The sequence below is a fragment of the Ochlerotatus camptorhynchus genome, unplaced genomic scaffold (assembly GCF_037179485.1).
Source record: "Ochlerotatus camptorhynchus isolate MF236.1 unplaced genomic scaffold, CSIRO-AGI_Acam_v1.1 ptg000022l, whole genome shotgun sequence".
NCBI lineage: Eukaryota > Metazoa > Arthropoda > Insecta > Diptera > Culicidae > Ochlerotatus > Ochlerotatus camptorhynchus.
The window spans coordinates 4007867-4033647 of record NW_027040514.1 but is presented as its reverse complement, the minus strand read 5'-3'; the positions used below and the strand labels follow the sequence as shown (position 1 = coordinate 4033647).

At 40.3% G+C, this 25781-nt stretch overlaps 2 protein-coding genes across 2 annotated transcripts; one reads left to right on the top strand and one right to left on the bottom strand.

The window, feature by feature from the left end:
* The first annotated feature begins 253 nt into the window (after positions 1 to 253).
* Arl6 (ADP ribosylation factor-like 6) lies at positions 254 to 25781 on the top strand. Its single transcript, XM_065227765.1, has 3 exons — positions 254 to 1669; positions 24936 to 25064; positions 25474 to 25781. Exons 1-3 carry the CDS (start codon positions 1492 to 1494, stop codon positions 25743 to 25745), a joined length of 579 nt encoding a protein of 192 aa, XP_065083837.1. The 5' UTR covers positions 254 to 1491; the 3' UTR covers positions 25746 to 25781.
* LOC135705973 (peroxiredoxin-6-like) lies at positions 7243 to 13677 on the bottom strand. The gene is made up of 6 exons (XM_065227756.1): positions 13499 to 13677; positions 13277 to 13433; positions 13050 to 13207; positions 8391 to 8450; positions 8171 to 8246; positions 7243 to 8092 (listed from the first exon to the last, which is right to left on the bottom strand). Exons 1-6 carry the CDS (start codon positions 13579 to 13581, stop codon positions 7964 to 7966), a joined length of 663 nt encoding a protein of 220 aa, XP_065083828.1. The 5' UTR covers positions 13582 to 13677; the 3' UTR covers positions 7243 to 7963.

The following is a 25781-nucleotide window of genomic DNA, read 5'->3' as shown; positions in this document are numbered from 1 at the left end:
TTGACACCAGTCCCGAAGTGACGTTTCTTCACACACATTTTGACAGTTCCTTATGGGGTTTTGTGTTGGAGTGAGAGAATAAGAAAAAGTCCGCCATTTTTCACACCTAGACTAACAGTTACATATGAGATTTCTCCATAGGAGTAAAGAGTTACAGAGCTCTCGTCAACGCCAATACTGCCCATCAACGCATTACAGTCCCATGTGGAAAAAAGAGCAAGAGCATGTAATGGCCCATATTACAATCCAGGCAGTTAACAATCGTTTCCAGAAGATAACGCATTTTTGCCACAACAAAGTCACATAGGACTGTTATGCATTTATGGGCAGTATGTAACAAGAGAGAATCGAACTGACTGGTATTAAGCCAACCAACCTTAATTGAATTACCATTTTAACATATTTATGGTCATGGTCGTGGTTTGGTCGTCGTAGGACTTTTAGAATGACTTATTGTATTTATTAAATTGATCTCCACCAGTGTATTCGATCTTGAAAGTCATCCTATAATGTTTACCAAACTCCACCTTAAATACGTCCCACCACGTGTCTCAACGGTCATTCCTAACTTTCCCATGTTTTCACACCCCTGACCGAAATTACCATGGCAACTGGTAACTCAAACAATGTCCTGAGTGGTATGGAATCACCACCCTCCTGACGAATGATATGTTGTGTGTAACTGAATGCTGGTTGTAGTCAGTGAGATACAGAACTCGACGGCGGCAGTTCCTTCCCAACGCTCCCTGGTACGAATTGTTTTGAAACTATAGTAGTGGCACCTCCTTAAACAGTCAGTGGAAATGTAATGTGTACCCAAGCAAAATGGTTAAACTTTAAATGCATTCAATTGCCTCCCCCTTAGTATCGTCGCTTACTGAAGTCTTGTACTTGTTCGGTTATGCAATAACTATGCATTCTTCATCAGCCCCAATCTGTTTTGTGCAAATCTTGTGAAGAAGTTCAGTTCTCCGTTGCAGCCAATAAACTTTTGCTTCTTTGTCGTCTCGGACTGGTGATTGCTGCAATAACGTAGAAAGTATTGTGCTAGGGCTATGTACTACACATGCACGGCAGACGTGCATGGATTGGGAAATAACAAACTCACTGGCTGCCATTAGGAACCATATATCCGCATAGTAGACCAGCTGCTACTGTGGCCTTGCCGAAATAGGACCACCTCAAGGAAAGGACACGTGTGCAGCGAGAGGACGCCACAGTCGAGCAGAGCCGTCGAGATTGGTCGGTACTTACTGCTGCTTACATGTGTGTGATCGATACCAACGAACCGACGACCATGGCCAATCGAGGCACCAGTCATTGATGCAGACGACGCGGGAACCGGAATCGGTTATGGTAGACAAGAAAATTACCTATCCCAGTCGATTGGAGAAAGTGTGAATCAACATCCAGCGCAGCGGTGGTGGCCTTGACATCGTTTTCCGTGAACGTTTTTGTTAACCCCTAGGGACGGCCCTCTCACCAGCAACCATGGGTCTCTTCGATAAGCTGGCCAACATGTTGAAGATCAAGAAGGAACAGATCAACATCCTGGTTGTCGGGTTGAACAACAGCGGTAAATCGACCATAGTGAACCACTTCAAGAATCCGGACGAACGGGCATCGATCATAGTGCCAACGGTTGGATTCAACGTGGAACGATTTCAGAGTAAGTATACGAGTGACTATGTATGGGTCCTGTTTCCTTGACCAGTATATAATATATGTATCTACATATGTTGTGTGTGCAACTTGTGAACGAACTACATAACCACTTGACTAGAATGTGGTGCTGGGTCGTTTATCACCTTTATGCAATCTGTGTGCGCCGTTCTTGTATGATGCTCAAGGTTTATCGATTTTCACCAAACAAATGACGAGACGTCACGACCTGATGCAGCACGCGATATGTTCGTTTAGGAGGCATGAAACACCAGCTAACGTTCTGTAAAACATGCCAAATCGAGACACGAACACCTGACGCGACGCAAGGGTGCATACTGATTTTCCGAAAATTGCACTCAGCTTGTGCAGGATGGTGTTTTGTCAAGAAGTCATATTTATCCTGAATGAGAATGATTTTGTTTGGGTGAGCTTGCCAGCTGGAGGACAATCAATGGCAGTGATGGACGTAGGGTAGCCACCTAGGTGTATAAGTGATGGTAAGTGTGGCACTACCCGAGCAAAGTCCAGCATCAAAATGACAGCAAATTGAAATCAAGTTTTAATATCAACATCAAACTGAAGTCATAATTTGATTTCAGTTTACGCAATGGACAAATTTTATACCAAATTTTGTTTTCATTTTGCTGTACATTTGCTTTTCAAAAATATTTCGTTGCGGGTTTGTTTTCATTGCATCATTAACATCAAATTGAATACTTGTTTTGTTATCAACAGGAAAAATTGATATCAAATTTAGTTTTCAGTTTGCTTTCACTGCTAGCAGAAATAGTTTTCAATGTGATGTCACAAGAAGATTTGTTTAATCTCAATTTTGATATTTTAACCGTTAAAACGGCCAAAACGACAGCAACCTGAGTAATCGTTATTAGCGAAATCACAAGAGTCCGCATCGTGCTCTCTTGCCGTGCGGATCTATTTGCTTTTTGCTTAAGGAAGTGTTACTACTACCTAAAGCTACAACAAATTTAAACAGCACTTTTCAGTGCTCAACCTGTAAAAATTTTCTACCTTGTTCAACTCCTCTTATTCCTCTTCGATCCTTGTTTGGACCCTACCCGAGGTAATCCTTCTTGGATATCGATTTGGAAAATTCCTCTTCGATCCTTCAGATTCTTATAGTAATCTGCTTGGAAGTCGATTTGGATATAAATTTACTGCCGCCATGGCGCCTAAACGCAAAAGAAAGGGGCAAACTCTTGACCCCCCTTCTGATGAAATTAATTTGAGTAATCAATTTGATTTGCTCACGGATGATGAGAATGATCCATCATCCAAGAAAAATTCTAGTAAACTTTCCCGGCTTAATGCCAAGAAGGAAAAGATTCCCCCTATTGTGATAACCACTTCCGATTTCCATGCTCTTCGCATGGAACTTTTGAATTTCGTGAAAGTTAAGTTTTCACTACAAATTGTACGTCGGGGTGAATGCCGTGTATTGGCTGAAACCTTGGACGGATTTAAATGTCTTCTCAAGTATCTTACTGAGAAGAAGCACAATTTTTTTACTTACGACACCAAAACTGAACGTGTGTTCAAGGTTGTCATGAAAGGACTGCCCAGTGGTGAATCCCTGGATCAGATCAAAGATGAACTGGCAAAATTACTTGGAGTTGTGCCACTCCAAGTAATCAAAATGAAAATGAAATCCCGTCCTGGCGATTCGCGCAACGGGATTTCTAATGATTTTTATTTAGTTCACTTCAAGTCTAGTGAACTAAACAACATTAAGGCCTTAGAAAAAGCAAGCCTTATGCTCCATGTCCGAGTGAAGTGGGAACACTTCAGGAAGACTGGAGGAAATTTCCAAAACCTCACTCAGTGCCGTAAGTGCCAGGGATGGGGTCACGGAACTAAAAATTGCAACATGCCAGCTAAATGCATGAATTGTGGTGATTCCTCTCACGCAAAGGACGACTGTCCTGTGAAGGAAGATCCTAGGAAATTTAAATGTTCAAATTGTGGTGAAAACCACAAATCCAATTTTTGGGAATGTAAGACTCGCAAAGCGATCCTACAATCTCGTTCTAACCGTCAGGTAGGAAACGCTCCACGTTTCCGAACAGGTACAAATTCCTCTGCTGTTAACAACGGTCAGCGAGGAACAAATTCTAGGTACAAATATCACCCCTGCTTCAAATGTTTCATCTGTACCTACTCCCCTCGCTGCTAACAATGTTCAGCGAGTTAATGGAGCTTCCTATGCTGCTATTGCAGCGGGTAGAAATCAAAATACTAACCAACGTTCTAACGGAAATTTTGACAATTTTTACTTAGGAAGCATTACTGCCCCTAAAATGGAATTTTTACAGAATTCATTAATTGACATGATTTCTGATATGCTTAAATCTAACTCCATGTTTGATGCTATTCAAACTGGAGTAAAATTTGCTAATAATATTGTCATGACTTTAAAATTCAGTAATGGATTTTAAAGCATTAAACATTTTAAATTGGAATGCTCGATATCTTAAAGATAATGAAGACGAGCTCTTTAATTTTTTGAGAGTTCATAACGTGCATATTGCCGTTATAACTGAAACGTTCCTTAAACCTGGCCATAAGGTTAAGAAGGACTCAAATTATTTGATTTATAGAAATGATCGTCTTGATGGACCCTGTGGTGGCGTTGCCATCATTATTCATAGACGAATCAAACACAAAATACTTTCTTCATTTGAAACCAAAGTTTTTGAAACTTTGGGAGTTTCTGTTGAAACAAAATTTGGACAACTCACGTTTATAGCTGCCTATTTGCCATTCCAATGCGTAGGCCAGCAAAAGAATTTTCTCAAGGGTGACCTCCAGAAACTTACTCGTCATAGGTCTAAATTCTTCATTATTGGTGATTTTAATGCAAAACACCGCTCATGGAATAATGCTCAAAGCAATTCCAATGGTAATATTCTGTTTAATGATTGTTCTGCAGGTTATTACACTATTCAATATCCAAACAGCCCAACATGCTATTCTTCTGCAGAAATCCCTCAACTATTGATTTGGTCTTAACTGATTCATGTCATCTTTGTAGCCAATTGGTTACCCATGCTGACTTCGGTTCTGATCACCTTCCAGTAACTTTTGAAATATCTCAAGAAATAATTTCTAATCCCAACAGCTCTACTTTCAATTACCATAGGGCTGATTGGGAGCAATATCGAACATTTATAGAATATAACATTCACACAAACATTCCTTTGCAAACCAAAGATGAAATTAATTATGCTCTTGAATCTCTGACTACTTCTATAGTTGAAGCAAGAGCTGCCTCAGTACCAAAATGCGAGGTTAAATTCGATTCAATTATAATAGACGACGATCTTCAGCTCTTGATCCGTCTTAAAAATGTTCGTAGGAGACAATATCAAAGAACACGCGATCCTGCCATGAAGGTTATCTGGCGGGATTTGCAAAAACAAATTAAAAAGCGATTCTCTGCCCTGAGGAACAAAACTTTTGAAAATAATATTTCTAAATTAGACCCGAGTTCCAAACCCTTTTGGAAACTCACAAAAATTTTGAAAAAACCTCAAAAGCCTATTCCAGCGCTTAAAGAAGGTGGTAAAATTTTGATCACAAATTTGGAAAAAGCTCAGAAACTTGCTAAGCAATTCGAGAGTTCCCATAATTTCAGTTTGGGTCTTACTAGTCCTATTGAGAATCAGGTTGCTCGGGATTTTCTGAATATTTTCTCTCGGGAAAATATTTTTGATGATTCCTGGGGGACTGATTTGGACGAAGTAAGGTCTATAACTAAAAATTTTCAAAATATGAAAGCTCCAGGTGATGATGGAATTTTCTATATCCTCATCAAAAAACTCCCAGAGAGTACCTTGTCTTTCTTGGTAAAATTATTTAACAGATGTTTCCATTTGGCATAAATGGAAAAATGCAAAAGTTGTTCCAATTTTGAAGCCGGATAAAAATCCAGCTGAAGCTTCTAGCTACCGCCCAATAAGTTTGCTTTCTTCAATAAGTAAACTTTTTGAAAAAAATAATTTTGAATAGAATGATGCTTCACATCAATACGAACTCAATTTTTGCAGATGAGCAGTTTGGATTTCGCCATGGGCATTCAACTACTCATCAACTCTTAAGAGTTACCAATTTAATTCGTTCAAACAAATCTGAAGGCCACTCAACTGGAGTTGCTCTTCTAGACATAGAAAAAGCATTCGACAGTGTTTGGCATGAAGATTTGATTGCTAAATTGAAAAAGTTTAATTTTCCCCTTTACATTATGAAATTAGTTCAAGATTATTTAACTGACAGAACTCTGCAGGTAAATTATCAAAATTCCAAATCTAATCGACTACCTGTTAGAGCAGGAGTTCCTCAGGGTAGCATTCTTTGGCCTATATTGTATAACATTTTCACTTCGGACCTCCCTGATTTGCCTCAGGGTTGCCACAAATCTTTGTTCGCTGATGACACAGGCATTTCCGCTAAAGGAAGAAGTCTTCGTGTTATTTGCAGCAGACTTCAGAAAAGTTTAGATATTTTCTCTTCTTATTTACTAAAATGGAAGATTTCTCCCAACGCTTCCAAAACTCAACTTATAATATTTCCACATAAGCCCAGGGCTTCCTTTTTGAAACCTAGTAGTAGTCACATAGTCACTATGAACGGAGTTCCAATTTCCTGGTCAAACCAAGTGAAATATCTTGGATTAATACTTGACCATAAATTAACTTTTAAAGATCACATTGAGGGCATTCAAGCCAAATGTAACAAATATATAAAATGTTTGTATCCTCTTATTAACAGGAAATCCAAACTTTGCCTGACGAATAAACTTCTAATATTTAAACAAGTTTTTAGACCGGCCATGCTTTACGCTGTGCCAATATGGTCTAGTTGTTGCACTACCAGGAAAAAAGCACTTCAAAGGATTCAGAACAAAATTTTGAAGATGATTTTGAAGTTGCCTCCCTGGTACAGTACTACCGAAGTACATAGAATTTCGAATGTTGAGACTTTAGCACAAATGTCCAACAAAATAATTAATAATTTCCGGCAAAAATCGTTACAATCCTCAATTGCAACGATTAATTCCCTTTATACTTAGATAAGATTTAGTTTTAGTTTTTTAGTTTTAAGGTATCAATTGTTATACTGACATGCAGGTTTAAAAAACCTGTTTAAAATACTGAATTGCCAAGACAGGAACAATGTAAAAACACTTAGATACATATCATAACAATTAAGGCTGGTAAGTTACTGTAGTAACTGGAGCACCTAGGTTAAAAATGAAATGTAATTTATTTTGAATTTAGAACAAATAAAGAGTTAAAAAAAAAAAAAGCGAAATCACAACATCAAATTTAGATTTCAATTTGATCTCAGACTTTGCTCGGGTATCCCAAACACAAAATAGTACCAGTTATTTATTATTATTTGTATCTTAAACTGGACCACTCCAAAAGTGTTAAAACAGCTGTAAAAGTACGCGACTAGATGGAATCTATTTGGTGTGTTTGGCGGGCTCTACCTCTTTTGGCATAACAGTTTAAGGCCAGCAAAAGAAGGGAAAATACCCATAAAATGATTATTTTGTCTTTCGTTTTATTATGAGCTGTGTTCTTTATATTCCGTTGAAGTACAGCCCAGATGGTAAAATATCTGTGTATAGGTATAAGTAAAGTTTTTCCACATTTCTGCCAAATGTCCATTACGCAAAATGGCATTTATTCCAAATGACCAACATATTAGAATCATTTAGCGCACTTATTTCTTGATTTGTAGTGATGTATGTCAAAGATACCAACTGCTCAGTGGAACAATACCATCGTAGAGCAGAGAACACCCATTTCACTCGGTATAGCGCGTAGTTTATCAACATATCAACCCATACATTATAGATTCAAGAGACCAAAATAAAACTGACATTGACTTATTAACCGGCTTCATCATAAACGCTTCACATGAGCAATCAACCGGCAAACCAGTTCACCCTTCCTCGGTAGATCTGTGCTTCCTAGTAGCCTTGGCAAGCTACCTTCCTACCTACATGAAACCGCATGAAATCGTGCCGTGAGACAACCATTGTAACCAAAGTCGGTTTTTGCTGGAATCCGATTCCTTGCTTGGAATTTGTCGGAGCAATGTAGAATATATATAGTACTCGAAATAAAATATTTTAATTAATTATAATTCACTGCTTATCGAAACTGTGAGCGGAATAAATACGAATAAAATACAATCAATAATCAACTCCTTTCCTGGATTCGCCGACACGTGATCTGCCAACTGGTTTGCCGCCAAGCTCGCTATCTCATATCTACTCGTAGTCGGTGGTAGTGCGCACGTACACATTACCAGAAGGCATCGAAATGCGTTCGATGGTGGGAAACAGCTTATCAGCTTCCGCCTCGGAGACGCTCGGGAGGATCATCACCTTGGTGCCAGGCTGTTGTGACGAAAAAAATAATAGCACAAATTTTCAATTTTCAATAATTCTAGGTGCTGATAAGACAAACGCATTTACCGTCCAATTGGCAGGCGTGGCAATCACTTTCAGACGATCGGTCAACTGCAGTGAATCGATGACTCGCAGAATCTCGCTAGTTGAAATGAGGGGAAGAAGAAATTATATCTTTAGTCGAGACATGTGGGCAGATAATTGAGTCGTGCCTGTGGCTGCGACTGATTAAACTGGATGATTTATTAGTTTGACTTTGGTGGAGCGAGCAACAGATTGTACTTACTCAACGTTCCTGCCAGTGGATGTGGGATAGTGCATCGTCAAACGAACGCGATGATCGGGGCTGAAAATTGGAGTAATAATTTCATTAACTTAGGCTCTGAACCATTTGGCGGATATTTTAACTTTTGGTTAAAATTCAACAGATGGAATGTTATCAATTAACCCTCAAAATGAATTAACCCATCTATCCGAGCGTGGTTATTTCTGACAGACAACAAGTTAAATTTTGACAACCGTGGCTGAGTTCTGCTCGAAAACCGATCGATCGGTAACACAGGGTTTTTCAAACATAAGAAATAACTTTCGAAATGTCACTGTTAACCACGAGTTAAATTTAACTCGGCAAATGGTTCACAGCCTTAGAGAAGGTTATTCATCGAGACATAACCACAAACGTTCGTTTGTGATTATAATATGTTTGACAGAATCAAACCTTTCATATAAATTCCGCAACATAAATATGCATTAAAATAAATTCGACGAAATTTTATTCAAAATAAATTTTAGGGATTAAAAAAAAGGGTTTGATTATAAGCTTAAAAAAGCTTTGAATCTCATGGACTACAAAATTCGTAATTCGAGATCTTGGGAAACTTACCTAGGTTCTAAGACTTATAGCATTTTTCGAGAGGAAAATTCTTCGAGATAAGAAAATAAGACAAATTAAGATTTAAGATTTCGATATTTGAAGAGAAAAGAAAGTAATAAAGCATTTATCCAGAACAATTTTCAATTCGATGCATCAGACTAACTAACATTCGGAGTTATACATAACACCAAGATTTAACTTTAGTTATAATCGAAAGGAATAAACTCGAAACTTGATTGATTGTGTAAGACTGTGCATGAAAAATAGCGGGCTTCGTACTATCAACAATCAATACGAAACTAACGATTTTAAATTGGCTCACTACTTGACTAGCCTATTGGTCCCAAGCAAGTCGTTTAACGTACCCCATTCTAGTCGAAATTCTAGTACTACGCAATGTTTGTTTTGATTCGCTATGAAAGTTTGACAGATAAAATGAGGGGTTAGTGGAATTTCCTATGTTTCGAGGGGTGAATTGATTAGCTTGGGACCGAAGATAGTACCAGAGCTGAGCCAAAAAGGTGAACACGTTTTTTCGGGACCTTCTAGTCTTAGAGTTACCTCTATGGTACTATCCCTTCACTACTCCTCCGAAAATTTATATAAGAAACTGTAAATCTTTGCTAACACACAAGACGATTTTACGACGGTGCCGTCAACGCCAATTCCCATTAGAAATATTCAGAAGATTTTTTATTGAATTGAAAAGTAAAAAAAATCAAACAAAAAGTTTATAAATTAATAAAATTAAAACATTATAGGGAGAAAACCCCTCACCATCCCTTTCCAACAGGGGAGCTTGGTAAAGGAGATGATTAATCCGATTCGTGTCTTCCTCATAGTTGTGCTTTGCTAGCTTTCTACTTTCTATATGCAATTTTCACACTACCGTACGCTAACGGAAATATCAACTCAATACTTTCATCTCCTCATCTATCGTATAAAATATCCACTTTAAGTCTGTTATTTGACGGTAAGCATCTCCAACTATGTACATCGTTAACTTACGCATGAAGTAATAAAAACATTATTAGTCCAAGTTAGTATATTATAGCAGTTAAATGCGTATGTTAACATAATAGATTTTTAAGCATAATTAACGATTATATAATAAATCGTGAATGGATATTTTTTATAGATTTTTTAGTTCGGTTAATATTGCTGATTGCATCTGAAACTGGACAGCCCCAAAAATGTAAAAGGTGTGATAACAGTGCACGATTGCGTCAAAACGTTTTGGTGTCTTCGGAGCACTTATTGATAATAAGATAAGACACAAAGACGATTAGCCGAACTAGCACTTTTATCACCGACAAACCGACATGACACTTAATTCTGATTTATGTCCGAAAGTGCAGTGATCCGAACTGTCAAAACCATAAGATTTTTTGATCTAGATTAAAATACTTTATCCAGAATAGATCAGGCACGAATCAATTCATAACTTTTGCATGCGGGTTCATGACTTAGCTAAATATTTCCCGCGAACACGGATTCAGATGTCAGTAGTGTGCTTTGGTCAGAAATTTTATTGTTTTTGCTATGGTCATTCATGACGGTTTGTCGGTGCTTTTATGAGCCTTTTTAATAAATGAAAACGCGCTTATTTGTAGAATACAATTGGGTTGTTTAACTTCAAAAAAATACCAATTGTTATACATCATCTGATAGAGTTTCGTTTTCTGAGTATAATGATATTTTTATGGATCCCGTAGACATTTATCTCAATTTTTAAATCAAGATTTTTAATCGTTGGCACTTGTAACCAGTAGGTTACAATCCGTGGATTTTCGTCTGTATGAGTTATTGTTGGTTGGGAAAATTCACGTTTTGTCAAACCTAAAACAGTAGACACACACAAGAGCTAGAGGGCTTGTGCCGCTGCCAAAACACATAAAAGATACTGAAGGGAGGAAAATCGTAGCCTTAAGCTAAAAATGGATGCGCCTATGCTGAAAAGAGGATTGGCAAAATTGATTGAAAAGAGCCAATTTAGATATGGAAATTCATGCAGAAGTAAAGCCCCTTTTAGGGGCTTGGGATGAAAGGACTACCTCCGTTCAGGTAAATAGGCTTAAATTATCGCTATCAGCCAATCTGACGGAAATATTACCCTCCAATAGGACCTCTTGTGCTCTTGTGCATCTTGTACACCTCGTGCCGTATTCATAAACGGTCTCATACGGTGCTTCGGAAGTAAAGATGGCTTCCGAGCCTAATTTCAAAAATACCTTTGTCGTCCTCAAATGCCGACTCCCTCAGGCCGCTGGCCTTAATCGTCAAGGAGGATCCCTTCTCGGCTCGACCAATGTGGCCATGTCACGGTCAGCCGATTTCCGCCAAAGAAGGAAGATGCCTACCAGCCAAACGATCCAGCAAACGCAGCCCGCGTCGCTTCCGGCCACACGGTAGTGTAGAAGCAGCCGTGTAGGTCAACGCCAGCGTTGCGACGCCGTAGGAGATCCCGCTGCAGCAGTGAGTACTAAATTTTCTAAACCCTCGCATACACGCTACATATAGAGGAAAAGTTGGCTTCGGCAATACCTTAACCTATTGTCGTCAGGGGGGTAAACAAAGTCCTAGAGCACTCAAATTTAGCTAATAGTTGCTCTGAAACACAATGTATCCACATGCCAAAATTGAGCCCTCAAGGACGTTGTTTACCCCCCTGACGATAATAGGTTAAGGTATTGCCGAAGCCAACTTTTCCCCGATGTGAAAACCCACACCCACACGCCACAGGAAAGAACACAAATGTTAGAAAATGTGAATATTCCTGTTTTTTTCATACTTTAGCCCCTCCGAATACCCAGTAACATGCCGGCCATGCGACACAGTTCAGGGGTATCATGCTACTGAGTTAGTTACCCAGGAGTGTTCGGTCATGCCATAGTCACACACTAAATCAATTCGTTGACAGCTCGCTCCCATACAAAGTCCCACCAAGCGGCGCTAAGATGGTGATTTTTGCTAATATAATCGTTTTTTTTTTTTTAAATAGTTCCAGAGTACCAAAATTGATGAAATTCCATTTAAATGCAGATACAGAATATGTATTTATCTCAATACCCCTAAACAGCCCAATTACCTATGCTCGTAGTGGTACCAACAATCAATACGAAACTAACGATTTTAAATTGGCTCACTACTTGACTAGCCTATTGGTCCCAAGCAAACGATTAACGTATCCCATTCTAGTCTAAATTCTAGTACTACACAATTTTTGTTTTGATTCGCTATGAAAGTATGACAGATAAAATGAGGGGTTAGTGGATTTTCCTATGTTTCGAGGGGTGAATCGATTAGCTTGGGACCGAAGATAGTATCAGAGCTGAGCCAAAAAGTTGAGCACGTTTCTTCGGGACCTTCTAGTCATAGAGTTACCTCTATGGTGGTACCATAGAGGTAACACTAAGACTAGAAGGTCCCGAAATAACGTGCTAAACTTTTTGACTCAGCTCTGGTACTCTCTTCGGTCCCAACCTAATCGATTCACCCCTCGAAACATAGGAAAGTCCACTAACCCCTCATTTTATCTATCAAATTTTCATAGCGAATCAAAACAAACATTGCGTAGTACTGGAATTTCGACTAGAATGGGGTACGTTAATCGTTTGCTTGGGACCAATAGGCTAGTCAAGTAGTGAGCCAATTTAAAATCGTTAGTTTCGTATTGATTGTTGGTGGTACCACCGACGAACCGACATTACACTTAATTATGACTTATACCCGAAAATCGTAAACGGCCGATTTAAATGAGCAGTGATCCGAACTGTCAAACAAAACCATAGGATTTTAGATAAAAATACTTTATCCAGAATAGATCAGGCACGAATCAATTCATAACTTTATGTTTGTAAAATATGTAACACATACTATATAAAAACGATATACGATATCAACGGAAATACCCTAAGCTACGATATGGAACCAATGTTTCTAATTTGATTTGATTTGAAATTTAATCTTTACATAATACTATCAAAGTTGCCCGCATTATCAAAGATACCCCGTTTTACGGTACTCAAACGGATAATCTACCTTTGTGGCTCTTGGAAACAACAAACTCACCTAATAATAAACAACGCCCGCACGGTTTGTGCCAACTCCGGGTCGTCCTTGTCCTTGTCGTCCAACATTCCAAACTTCACCGCTAGGTCACGCGTCGGATCCGCAACGATCGGATAGGGAAAGTTCCCAATGATATCCGGACAATACGATTTAATATCCTACACAGCAATGCCACACACCCATTACAATAATTGAAAACTAAAGCCACTTCAACTCAACACACTCACATTGACCCAGTCGACATGGCACTTGAGATCATCAACGGAATGAGCCAGAATTTTCACATTTCGCTTCTCAAAGTGCTCCCGGTGGACGGCGATCCGTCCCAGCTCGGTCGTACAGACCGGAGTGAAGTCCGCCGGATGCGAAAACAGGACACACCACCTGAAGTTTAATGTTACCGTTAAACATACACTTACAATAATGAACAGAAAAATCTAATCACTAACGAATCACCGAGCCACTCGTAGAAGTCGATCGGACCCTTGGTCGTATCGGCCTTGAAATTGGGAATAGTAGCTCCAATGCGCATTTTGAGCAGTAAAAGATTCAACACTGAGTTCAACACTTCCAGACAGAACGCCAACGAACGACTGAGCGGAACTGGTTGAGTGTGGCTTTAATTTAACTAGAGATAGCGCTGATGGATTACAATTGCAAGGCAAGCGCAACAAGATCGTCGTTGAACCAGACCTCGAAACTATACGCAGCTTGCTCAGATTTCCTTTGCGAGTGTGAATGTAGGTAGGTAGGTAGGTATATAATCCATGTAATCCATACTACCAACTCAAACCGTCGTAAGGATGACGATTGTTTTATTATCATCTCACTTCACTTTAGAGAATAGTGTACTTGACTGTATGATTTGATTTACTAATGTAAGCTACGGGAGAGCACCTACACTCGTTTTTAAGTTGTTTTTTATATACTCCTCATTATTTATTTAAAAAAAAATAAAAAATCAAAACAAATGCTCAAACCTGTGTCAAATTATTACTACAATTAAGTTGAAAGAAATATTGAAAGAGTCAAGCAGTTATTAGATTCATAACTGACTTCATATCCTGCTGCATACACTCAAAAAAGCCCACACATCTGATCGAATTGTTTAAACACTTGACCTTTCAAATGCGCAATCATGTTTATTTTAATTGTATTTCACCATGCTTCAATGTGTTACACACGTTGATTTGTAGTGTTTCAAACTTTGAAATGTAGAAAATTGCACATTTGCACATCACACTACTGTCCAAAACACATGGATTTGTTCGGATGTGTTTTGCATTTCGATGCCATGTGACTTGCTTGTTCTGAAAGGCAAACAGCGAAATTAGGAGATGTGATTTCAGACTTATCAATCAGCCTCAGCTGATCAGATAACACCAGCAGCCAGGCATGGAAAATCATTTACATTCATTTGCCTCTAACTTTTTTCATCAACAGCATTCCGCAAAATGATGTATAGCACTTTTGTATGTTTTGTTATTAGCTACAACTTGCCCATAACTCAAATCTGTATCTCTTATGCCTCACGAACTAGAACAGGCAGAAGTTGTTACTGTTTTTCAGTGAATGTAAAATACATTCACTGAAAAACATTAGTGGCTTCTGTTCGCTCTGGTTCGTCATGCATAAGAGATACGGATTTGACTTGTTGACAAAAGTTATACACTAATAACAAAGCCTACAAAAATTGCATACATCATTTTGCGGAATTCTGTTGATGAAAAAAGTTAGGGACAAATGAATGTAAATTGATGCACGAAATGAATGCACATGATTTTCCATGCCTGGCAGCAGCACACCCCAGAATCGAATCCAAACACAGATTCATTGAAAAAATACATATATACACGCTATTTCAAAACTACCAAAATTTGGGTAGAATCCACCCAGATCGGTAAAACTTGAACCTACCCAAAAATGGGTAAACTGTTGGTTCCCGGTCTATGAGCTGATGGGTCGATATTATAGTCGCTATATTCATAGTCTGGCGGATAGAATTTCGATCTATCAAAAAGCGGAACCAATTCAATATATTTTAGACCAACAATTGAAAAGGTACTATCAACTTTCATAACCAAACCGTTGATTATTCTTTCCTCGCCGATCGAACGCAAATTACCAGCATCATCAGATAGGGGAAACTTTGCCCAATCCGAAGATGGTGTTAGTTTGCGTAGGCGAGCCTTGAGTCACGAGAAAAGGGTTTATGCAGTTTTGTTCGCAATAGCTTATGTGCTCTTTTCTGTTGTTGATCGTAATTTGCTCGATTGGTTCCGCTATTTGACAGCTCAATTGGTTCCCGAGATTCTATCCGCCAGACTATGAATATAGCGACTATAGTCGATATTGTTGCAGTGTAGCGGCAATAGCGTGAATACGCCCTTTACGAATGTACATGCAGAGAAAAAGAATCGCAGTTAATTTTGTTAAAACAAAAATGTTCTTTCTTTGTTTGTTGATTAATAAACACGTTTCAAAACAGTTCTCGCGATTTATACGTTTTTTAATTCCGCGTTACATATCCGTTTTTCACTGCATTTACCGGTGTTTTGCCCCCTGTCCGCCCACAGGTTATGGGCCCAGTGAAAGTTCCGCGGATTAGTTGAAATTCGGTCGTAAAATTGCGAAAGTTTCCGGTAGTTCCCGTAGCCAGAAGGCGGTGTTCCCGTGAGCGGATGAGGAGAAAGGAAGATGGCGGACCAGCAGCGTTTCCCGCTCCCGAAGCTTACGAACCACAACTACCAATCCTGGAAATTTCGGATGGAAATGTTGTTGGTTCGGGAGGATTTATGGCACGTCATCAGTAAGCCAAGGCCGGCTGTAATTACGGAAGACGATGATTGGACCAAGGCGGATTTGAAGGCTCGCGCGACGATTGGGCTGTGCATAGATGACAGCCAGACTAGCTTGGTGAGAAGCTGCACCAGTGCCAAGGATGCATGGAAAGCCCTTAAGGATTACCACGACAAGGGATCGGAGGTGTACTTGCTCAAGAAGCTGACGCATTTGGAGCTGAGCGAAGATGGAGACATGGAGCAACGCTTGCAGCAGTTTACCGACCTGTTGCAGCGTATTGCGGATGTCGGCGATCCAATCCCGGACAAGTTGAAGGTGGCGATGTTGCTTTGTTCATTGCCGGATTCGTTCGATGCTTTAGTGACAGCTCTCGAGCAACGTCCTAGTGCCGAGCTAACTTTGGAATTAGTTAAATCCAAACTACTTTCCGAAGCCGAGAAACGACGCGAACGTTCCGGACCAGCTGCTGCTGCAGGAGGAAAAGCGCTGAAGGTGGAATATCGTCACCAGCCTCGTCGGCAGCAACGGAGCGATGGCGGTGCTAGTGGAAGTTAAGAGATACGGATTTGCTTCCACTGCAAGAAACCTGGTCATCTGAAACGAAACTGTCGGAGTCTGCAGAAAGCCACCGGGAAGAAGCAGGATGAAGCTACAGCGAGCCAGCCGAAGAGGGAAGACGCAACAAAGGCGAAGCAGGTGCAAAACGTTTCCGACGGCCCGCTTGCTTGGATTGCTGGGAATGCAAAACATGGAAGCTGGTTTGTGGACAGCGGAGCCTACAAGCACATGACGGGAAGAAGAAGTTTCTTCGAATCTCTACAGGAGCAGCAGGGAATGAGCGTGATGCTGGCGAACGGTGAAAAGGCAGCCGTCGAAGGCATAGGCAGCGGGAAGATTACCGGAGTGAAGGTAGACGCATGTCCGGTGGATATTGTGTTGTCTGACGTGCTGTATGTTCCGAAATTAGCAAGTGGATTGATTTCGGTGAGTACCCTCGCAAATAACTGCTTCTGTGTGCTGTTTGGTGAAAACGGCTGTGAGATCCGCAAAACCGGTGCTGACATTGCGGTTGTGGCCGATCGTTGCGGTAGTCTCTACAAGTTACGGGTTCCCAATCAAGCGATGGTGAGCGTCCAGCTGTCCCACACGCTCAACTGCCAGCATACGTGGCACCGACGGCTCGGCCATCGGGACCCGGACGTGATCAAGGCAATCCACAGGAACGGCACAGCTGAAGGTATGAAGTTGGTCGATTGTGAAGTGCGAACGGTGTGCCAGTGCTGTTTGGAGGGGAAAATGTCCCGGACCCCGTTTTCAAATGCTGTCAACCGTGGTTCGAAGGAGATTTTGGATGTCATCCATAGTGACGTCAGTGGTCCATTGGTTGCTACTCCCAGCGGCAATCAATACTTCCTGACCTTCATCGACGATCATTCTCGCATGGCCTTCGTGTACCTGTTGCGGAGAAAATCGGAGGTCGCTGAGAAGGTGAAGGATTTCGTTCGTTTCTGCAAAACTCAAGTCGGGAAAACTCCTCGTGTGCTGCAGTCAGACGGTGGCGGAGAATATGTCGCGAAGGAACTGCAGGGATTCCTGAGAAGCGAAGGGATAATCAGCCAGCTGACTGCTCCGTACTCCCCGCAGCAGAATGGGGTGGCGGAGAGACGGAATCGCTATCTCAAAGAAATGACGATGTGCATGTTATTGGAAGCCGGCTTGGAGATGAAATACTGGGGCGAGGCAGTGTTGACCGTTACCCATATTCAAAATCGATTGCCATCACGAGTCCCTACGAACGATGGTACGGTCGTAAACCTTCATTCGAACATCTGCGAATCTTCGGTAGTGAAGCCTGGGTGCAGATTCCAACGGAAACGCGGAAGAAGATGGAGGTAAAAGCCCGCAAGATGGTTTTCGTCGGATACTCCAATCAACAGAGAGCTTACCGTTTTCTCGATAAGGACAGCGGAAGGATAACGATAAGCCGGGACGTTCGTTTCTTGGAAGATCTAGATTTTGGTGCGAAGCAGGCATCGGGAAAGCCCGAGCAGGAATCTGAAACGGAGAATTCGACGGTTGAATTGGACCCGTTGCCGAAGCCGAAAGTTGTCAACAATCCTGAAGATAACGAAGAAGAGTTCCTGGGGTACGAATCTGCCGAGGAAGAATTTTACGGTGAAGAACAAAGCGACTACGAAGAAGGTGATACCGAGCAAGAAGATGTTCCTCAACCGGAGCCAAGACAAATGCCGCCACGTTCATCCCGTGGAGCGTTGCCAGCGAGGTTCAGTGACTACGTGATGGGAATGGTAGCGACGGAACCGGATGAACCGGTGACTTTCAAGGAAGCGGTCAACGGTGTCGATAAGCAGGAGTGGATCAATGCGATGACGGAGGAGTATCGTTCGTTGATGTCCAACGAAACTTGGGGGCTTGTGGACCCCCCAGAGAAGCGAAACATCATAGGAAGCAAGTGGGTTTACAAGCGGAAGCTTGACTCTGACGGCAACGTGGACAGGTTCAAAGCGAGACTCGTCGCTCAGGGATTTCCCAGCGTTTTGGTTCAGATTACGACGAGATCTTCGCTCCAGTGGCGCAGCAGTGTACTTTCCGCGTACTTCTGGCTGTCGCGGGCCAGCGTGGCTGGATCGTCAAACATCTGGACGTTAAAACGGCCTATTTATACGGCACGTTGCGAGAAGAAATCTACATGAGACAGCCACCAGGGTTTGTCGTCAAAGGAAGAGAGCATCAGGTTTGTAGGTTGCATAAAAGTATTTACGGCCTCAAACAAGCGGCCAGGGTTTGGCATATGACAATTACCGATATTTTAATGAGCTTGGATTTCGAACAATGCAAGGCGGACACGTGCTTGTACCGGAAGCGCCTTGTCGGCGATGATTGGCTGTATCTTTTGATCTACGTGGATGATATTTTGGTTACGTGTGCGCATCAGGAGGAGATCACGAAGATCGAAGATTCGCTGCAAGAGAAGCTGAGCATTTCCAAGCTGGGAGACATCCACTGTTTTCTCGGAATACGCGTCACGAGGAACGCCGATGGATTCTTCATTCTGGATCAAAGTGTTTTCATAAGGAAGCTGGTGAAGCGATTCGGAATGGAAGGAGCAAAAGGTTCGAAGTATCCACTCGACCCTGGGTACTTCAAAGTCATGAAAGAGAGTCGAAACCTCAAGGACAACATTCAGTACCACAAGCTGATAGGATCACTGTTGTATCTAGCATCAAGGTACATGAAATGGATGTGTATCACAATAATTGCAAAATTAAGTGTGAGACACATGATGGTGACGTGTACATTTTTTTGAGTGTAAACTTTCTTTTACGTTGTACACGTAAAACCATTGATTTTCTTATAAAATTGCGCTATTGGAAAATCATATCCGTTCTTTTTTTCATGTGGCTACTGTTCTCCGAAATAAATGTCCTACACGAAACGAAAATCAATTATTTAATTCATGTGTTTCACTTATACATTTTTGCCAAAGCATCAGCCTTATACATTCCATAAGACAAACCACATAGGTAATATTAGAATGCATAAAAGGTATGTGTGACCGCTTATACATTTCATTTGACACATGATCTTTATTAACTTTTTGCAAGGCGTCTGCTTATTAGTTGACTTATACATTTTATGAATAATCAGCAATGGAAATTTGCCAAAAGGTATAAGGAAATTTCTATCCGTGTAAATGATAATGATATGAAAATCTTTGACAAATAACTTACATTGGATTTTTAAAGCAATATCTTCTTTTAAAGCAAATTCTTCGACATTCAACAAAATTTAAAGGATTTCACTAAAGATACTATAGATTCCATAGACAAGCGGAGGAAAAGCATAATGTAGCCAAACGAACTGTCGGTTAGTGTAGCCAAACGAGCATGACGTCATCATGGTGTTGTTTGAGGGAGAAGTATTGTAATATTATGAGCACAAAACGCTTTCCACACTCCACATTCCGATTTATTTCGCGGACAACGGAAGAAGGAAAGATAAAGCAAACCATTCCTCTTTTTTTCTTTTTTTTTTACTTTATTATAGAGATTTTTAGCCATAGGCTAGTTCATCTCTTATACAAACCATTCCTCGACTCATTGTTGTATAGATTTGCTTTGCACTTCATTTTGAACTTTTACGCACGAAACAAAACAAAACTGCACAACGAAGAGCTTTATTGTTGTTTATTAATTTATTTGATAAGGCTCAACCGAATTAACTTTACAGAGCCGAGGATTCGTGGTCACTATACAATACATCTTAAAACTATAGTCAAAAGGTACAACACAATAAACACTTTATCTTCCGCTATCCAAAAAGCCTCCTCCATCAGAACTGGAGCCGCTTCCAGTAGTTTCATTGTATGGCACATTGTTGTATGCCAACGAGGGTCAGAGCGCGTCCATTGCAGCAATGGACACAAAACGTGGTCAGCACTCACACACTCATCACGAAACGGTTGCTTTCCAAAGTCGACGACGGATCGACCGAAAGAACTGCTGATGAAGAACAATGAGGAGGACCACACAATGGTTGCTGCCGAGAAAACAGACGATCGCGTAGCACACATCGAGAGTGGCCTGCTTTTGTCGACAGCCGAGTGAACACTGAAGAAGAGCTTTATGATGGCATGAACTTTTTTCACGAATGCCAGTAAGATCATTTGTTTTTCAAGGTTGCCAAAACAACTTGTTGTGCCTCCGCTTATCTATGGAATTTATAGTATCTATAGATTTCACCACCACCGATTACGTGAAGTTTTGCTTCAGTGTAGGTACCGTTTTCCGGGGGCGAATTGATCTCAATTGGGTTGTTTAGGGGTATTTGAGCTAAATACATATTCGTATTCTGCATTACAAATGGAACCGAAATCCAAAATTTAATCAATTTTGGTACACTGGAACTATTTTAAATAAGTGCACTACATTAGCTAAAATCACCATCTCAGTGTGCCTCAATGGGACTTTGTATAGGAGCGAGCTGTCAACTAATAGGTTTAACGGGTGTCCACTAAAAATAGAATTAAAACAATGGATTGGGGAAAAAACACCAGTTAAGTTTAGTTCAAACTGATTTAGGTCTTCAAACTGAGCTTAGTGCATATTGGCATACGGTCCGCCGTGCGCCGCAGCACGATATTGGAACATAACCGTAGAACCAACAATCAATACGAAACTAACGATTTTAAATTGGCTCACTACTTGACTACCCTGTTGGTCCCAAGCAAACGATTAACGTACCCCATTCCAGTCGAAATTCTAGTACTACGCAATGTTTGTTTTGATTCGCTATGAAAGTTTGACAGATAAAATGAGGGGTTATTGGTTTTTCCTATGTTTCGAGGGGTGTATCGATTAGCTTGCGACCGAAGATACAGTCGAAATTCGCTGGTTGGGCTTTTAATATTTGGGCTGCTTTTTAGTTGGGCCTCCACTGGTTGGGCCATGACCCAATTAAAAAGCAACTGGATGTCAAAATCTCATGTCAAATTGGATTTGACAATCGAACATAAATCCATTCAAGGGGGTGTCATATCCGTTTTGGACAACGCATTACCGTTAATAATTGTACACATTTGGAATTTGATCGAAAATTTTGAGTTTTCTTTTGAATTCTAAAATGAAACATGAACTAAAATATGTTTTGTCAGTTTCAATCTGCTGTGATTGAATCTGCTTTTAGTGAAATCTTCTCAACCACAACAAAGCATGCGTACACCCCCAATACAGTTTAGCCTTCTGTCAGTTGACCCAACTAACGAATCGAATTCGTTAGTTGGGCCGAGGTGGTGGCCCAACCAGCGAATTTTGACTGTAGTACCAGAGCTGAGCCAAAAAGTTGAGCTCGTTTCTTCGAGACCTTCTGGTCTTAGAGTTACCTGTATGGTAGAACGGCTGCCACTTCGATTTTTCGGATGCAGCTTTTAATCCTGTAGGGGAGATGCCTTCCAATTATCCTTGGATCTGAAAAGACCGATAAAATCCTCGATAGGACGACATTGGGATCTCACGATTTGGATTAGCTCGGCAGTGTACTCTGGGGATCTGATTTTCTTTCTACACACTATTTATTCCTTCCTTAGAGTCTTGCAGATGTGTGACTTCGAACAACGGAACTTTCTGGCCGCTTCCGACTTACTTCGTTGAACAAGTTGTGCAGCGAGTGGAGCGTCTTCTGATTCATTTTCTTCCCTGAACGGCCACTACCTCTCTTCCGGGTTACTGCCATGGATGCCCAGGATACGGTATACGGTGGATGCTGGAACATTTTACCTCTTAAAATGGTCCACCGTGTACTTTTTCCACGATCTTCGTTCGCTTGAAAGAATATTGTACAATGCGAAGATTCAGTCGTGTTCTTCGCATTGTACAATATTCTTTCAAGCAAACGAAGATCGTGATCGTGATACTACATGGTAGAGTGAAATAAAGTGTGTGAAAATTTTCTGTAGTGTGTAAGAATTCATTCACCTAAGGTGACATTTCTCTGAGAACGTTTGTGTTCTGTTAGAAAAGTATTGGAATCATTCTCATTTTTTAGTGGACACCCGTTAGACGAAAGATTATGGTAAATTACACAAAACAAAATCTTTCTAGTTTTTAATGGATCAATATTATTAATATAATATTATATTAAAGAATCTGATCAACACTCAATACGAAACTAATGATTTTAAATTGGCTCACTACTTGACTACCCAAGTAACAATTTCCAGTTGATGAAACGCTTTCGTTTTGATTTTGTTCAGCTGCATGTTGAATAATAATTGCACAATGTATTCACCACACTTTTATAAAACCCTTGTTTACACTGGTTTGGAGAACCTATACAACTGCAACACAAAGGTGTTGTCTAACGTATTCAGTAAAACGTTTACCCAAAATCAATTTCTTGTTGAAGAAACGCTTCCATTGTGATTTTATTCAACTGCATGCTGAATAATAACTGTACAATTTGTTTATTACAACTTCTGTAAAACTCTTGTTTACACTGGTTTGGAGAACCTGTTCAACTACAGCATTATATGTATACGCGGTATAGGAGTAGAAGCAACTTTTATACAACGTTTATAGATACATATTTAAACTCAAGCTTTATTATTTTGGTGAAAGCTCTTATACAACGTTTGTAGACACTTCTTGACAGCTGCTTTGAAATTTAGTAGAGAGTAAACCTGAGAGGCGTTAGTTGCACTCTTTTATGACTCCTAAATAATCATTGTACAGCAAGCGGTGAAAAGCGTTTATAGCACTTTTCAATGACTCCTTAACAACCGGATAGAAGCAACTTTTATACAACGAAGTAATGAAATTGGGTTGTTAGCGGAATGCTAAATAAAACAGCAAAAAAGGTTATCTTCCATTTAATTCCACTTAAATAATTTTGGTATCCATGACAGATACGTATTTCGACTACAATGTGCAGTCTTCATCAGTGTCACCAAAATTAATTAAGTGGAATTAAATGGAAGATAACCTTTTTTGCTGTTTTATTTAGCATTCCGCTAACAACCCAATTTCATTACTTCATTATGATGGCTACCAAGCCTTTGGGAATCTTCGTGACCAAAACTGTGTATGCCAAGCATGCCCACGCCAAAACTGCTCATGTTTCATACATATCAACTGATATGGAGAGGAAAATTTAACCATCTCTTTTCTTCCTGCATTTATTATACTTCAATACAACAAAAATGTGACATCACACTACCTATTATAATCAAGCCTAGAATCAGCAGCTACATCATATACCACAATCAGCAGTGAAGGACCAATTCTATTGACCACGAAGGAAGTTTAAAGCTCAGGTTGTACCTCAGGTAACCGAAAAGAAGCATTCCCTTTTGGAACGGGTCACTCCCGTCACTCCTGTATCGTCCTAGGCCGTGTCTATCCTCACCAACGAGGGAAGGTGGCTGAAAGGCATCCAAGCCACACACGAACGACAAGCCCCGTAAAACCGTCGGACAGGCAAACCACCACAGGAGCATTTCGTTTGTCCACAATTCGATTTATTAAACGAGCGATTTGATCTGCCAAATGGCCAAACAGATGCTTCAAACGAAATATGCTGTCAGACGATATTTTCTTTGATCAGAAAATCGAGACTACTTTGATCATTTTTGAGTAAATATGAGTAACTCAAATTTACTCGCTGCAAATATATTTACTCTAATGTCGTTTTCGTTTTTACTACACTACACCGGTGTAGTGTAAGCAGCAATAAGCACGAGTCACTGACAGTTCATCATCATTTGTTTGTAAACAAAGGTGCAACCGATAGCTACACCCTAAAATTTTTCGGTGTTCGGTGGTGTAGCACCGGTGTAGTATTCATCTTTGGTGTAGCTACACCGCAAAAACGAAAACGACATAAGTACAGCTGTCTTGCCCCCAGGGTGGTTCATATTATCATTAACATCAAAAATCTAACTTTTTTGTTTGAATAAATTAAGGTATACATTCTTCGGCAAAGTTATAGCTGAGCTAATTTCAAGCTACTCTGTTGAAAATAACTTTTTTGTATCTCTTAAATTGGCCGATTTAGAGCTACTTTCTTGAATTGAGTTAGGGTGGCTCTTAAAAAACAGTTTTTTTGCTCTAGTTTTCTTATTTCGAATTTCTCAGCAAAGGTGTCTTGAGATAACTGTTAGATCTTCAAAAGGCGCAAATTTTTGCCGCACAAAGTTTGTCAATATTTTTCGCCGATCAAGAGTTATTGACGTTTTTATACTAAAAATATGCACTTTTCAAATGTTAATATCTCTGGTTGGGGCAAACAAAAAGGTACGTTATTTTTTTAAGCTCATATAAAATCAATTTGAATTTATTCATATTTTTTACTATATTTGGGTATATCTTTATTTTATTAGAAGAGATACAGGCAACAAATTCCGCAATAAAACATTCGTCTTAAAGAGGTTTAAAATTCTCTACAAGATAACTTTCACGAGAAATTCAGGAAAAAAAGTTACACATAGCTTAGGCCTGTAGATACATATATTTGACGCTCGGTTCTCAGTTCGCATCATTAACTTGACATCATTTTTGCCCCCAACAGATCAGGGAGTATTCTTCACTGCATTCGACATGTCCGGTGCCACGCGCTACCGAAGTCTTTGGGAGCATCAATTCAAATCGTGCCAGGGTATCGTATTTGTCATCGATTCGAGCGATCGGATGCGATTAGGTAAGGAAGATGTACCTACACGGCGGCGAATGAGAACGACCCAAATTTGAGTTTAGTTAACTCATAAATCACATAAAGTGCGTTAATTTGCCTAATGTTTTCCCAGGTTTGTCCAGGAAAAATTTCCCGAGTATGAGAAAAGTAACGATTGGATTCACTCAGTATTAAAAGTAAAGATTGGTACTACTCCTGAATTGAGTAAAATTTTCGTAAAATTTTTCTCATTTCCCGGCAGATTTTCCAAGTTTTCACATGAAACCATAAGGCAAATTTACTCATCGCTGAGTTCCATGCATTTTTGGCGATTATGAGTAAACTAAACTCAAATTCGGGCCATTCTCATTCGCCGTGTAGAAGTAGTACAAAATGCTTAAAACATTAATTTATATCCTTTTCTTATCATACGCAGTGGTCGTGAAGGACGAGCTGGAACTGCTAATGCAGCACCCGGACATCGCCAACCGACGGGTACCGATCCTTTTCTTTGCCAACAAAATGGACTGTACGGATGCGCTGAGCAGTGTGAAGATTGCCGCCGGGCTAGGGTTGGAGAAGATCAAAGACAAACCGTGGCACATCAGCTCGAGCAATGCACTGACCGGGGAGGGACTGCAGGACGGCGTCCAGTGGATGGTACATCAGATTCGGGAGTGTGTCGCTAGCTCTAAGGATAATGGTTAAGAGTTGCGTCGTAGCGCGTAGCACAATAGATATCAC

Excerpts from the sequence above, each read along its gene's own strand:
- Arl6 (XM_065227765.1), top strand. The coding sequence starts at position 1,492 with ATGGGTCTCTTCGATAAGCTGGCCAACATGTTGAAGATCAAGAAGGAA. Across the intron at positions 1,670-24,935 it reads CAACGTGGAACGATTTCAGA|ATCAGGGAGTATTCTTCACT; the intron begins GTAAGTATACGA and ends TGCCCCCAACAG. Across the intron at positions 25,065-25,473 it reads GAGCGATCGGATGCGATTAG|TGGTCGTGAAGGACGAGCTG; the intron begins GTAAGGAAGATG and ends TATCATACGCAG.
- LOC135705973 (XM_065227756.1), bottom strand. The coding sequence starts at position 13,581 with ATGCGCATTGGAGCTACTATTCCCAATTTCAAGGCCGATACGACCAAG. Across the intron at positions 13,208-13,276 it reads GCCATGTCGACTGGGTCAAT|GATATTAAATCGTATTGTCC; the intron begins GTGAGTGTGTTG and ends ATTGCTGTGTAG. Across the intron at positions 8,093-8,170 it reads CCACGCCTGCCAATTGGACG|CCTGGCACCAAGGTGATGAT; the intron begins GTAAATGCGTTT and ends TCGTCACAACAG.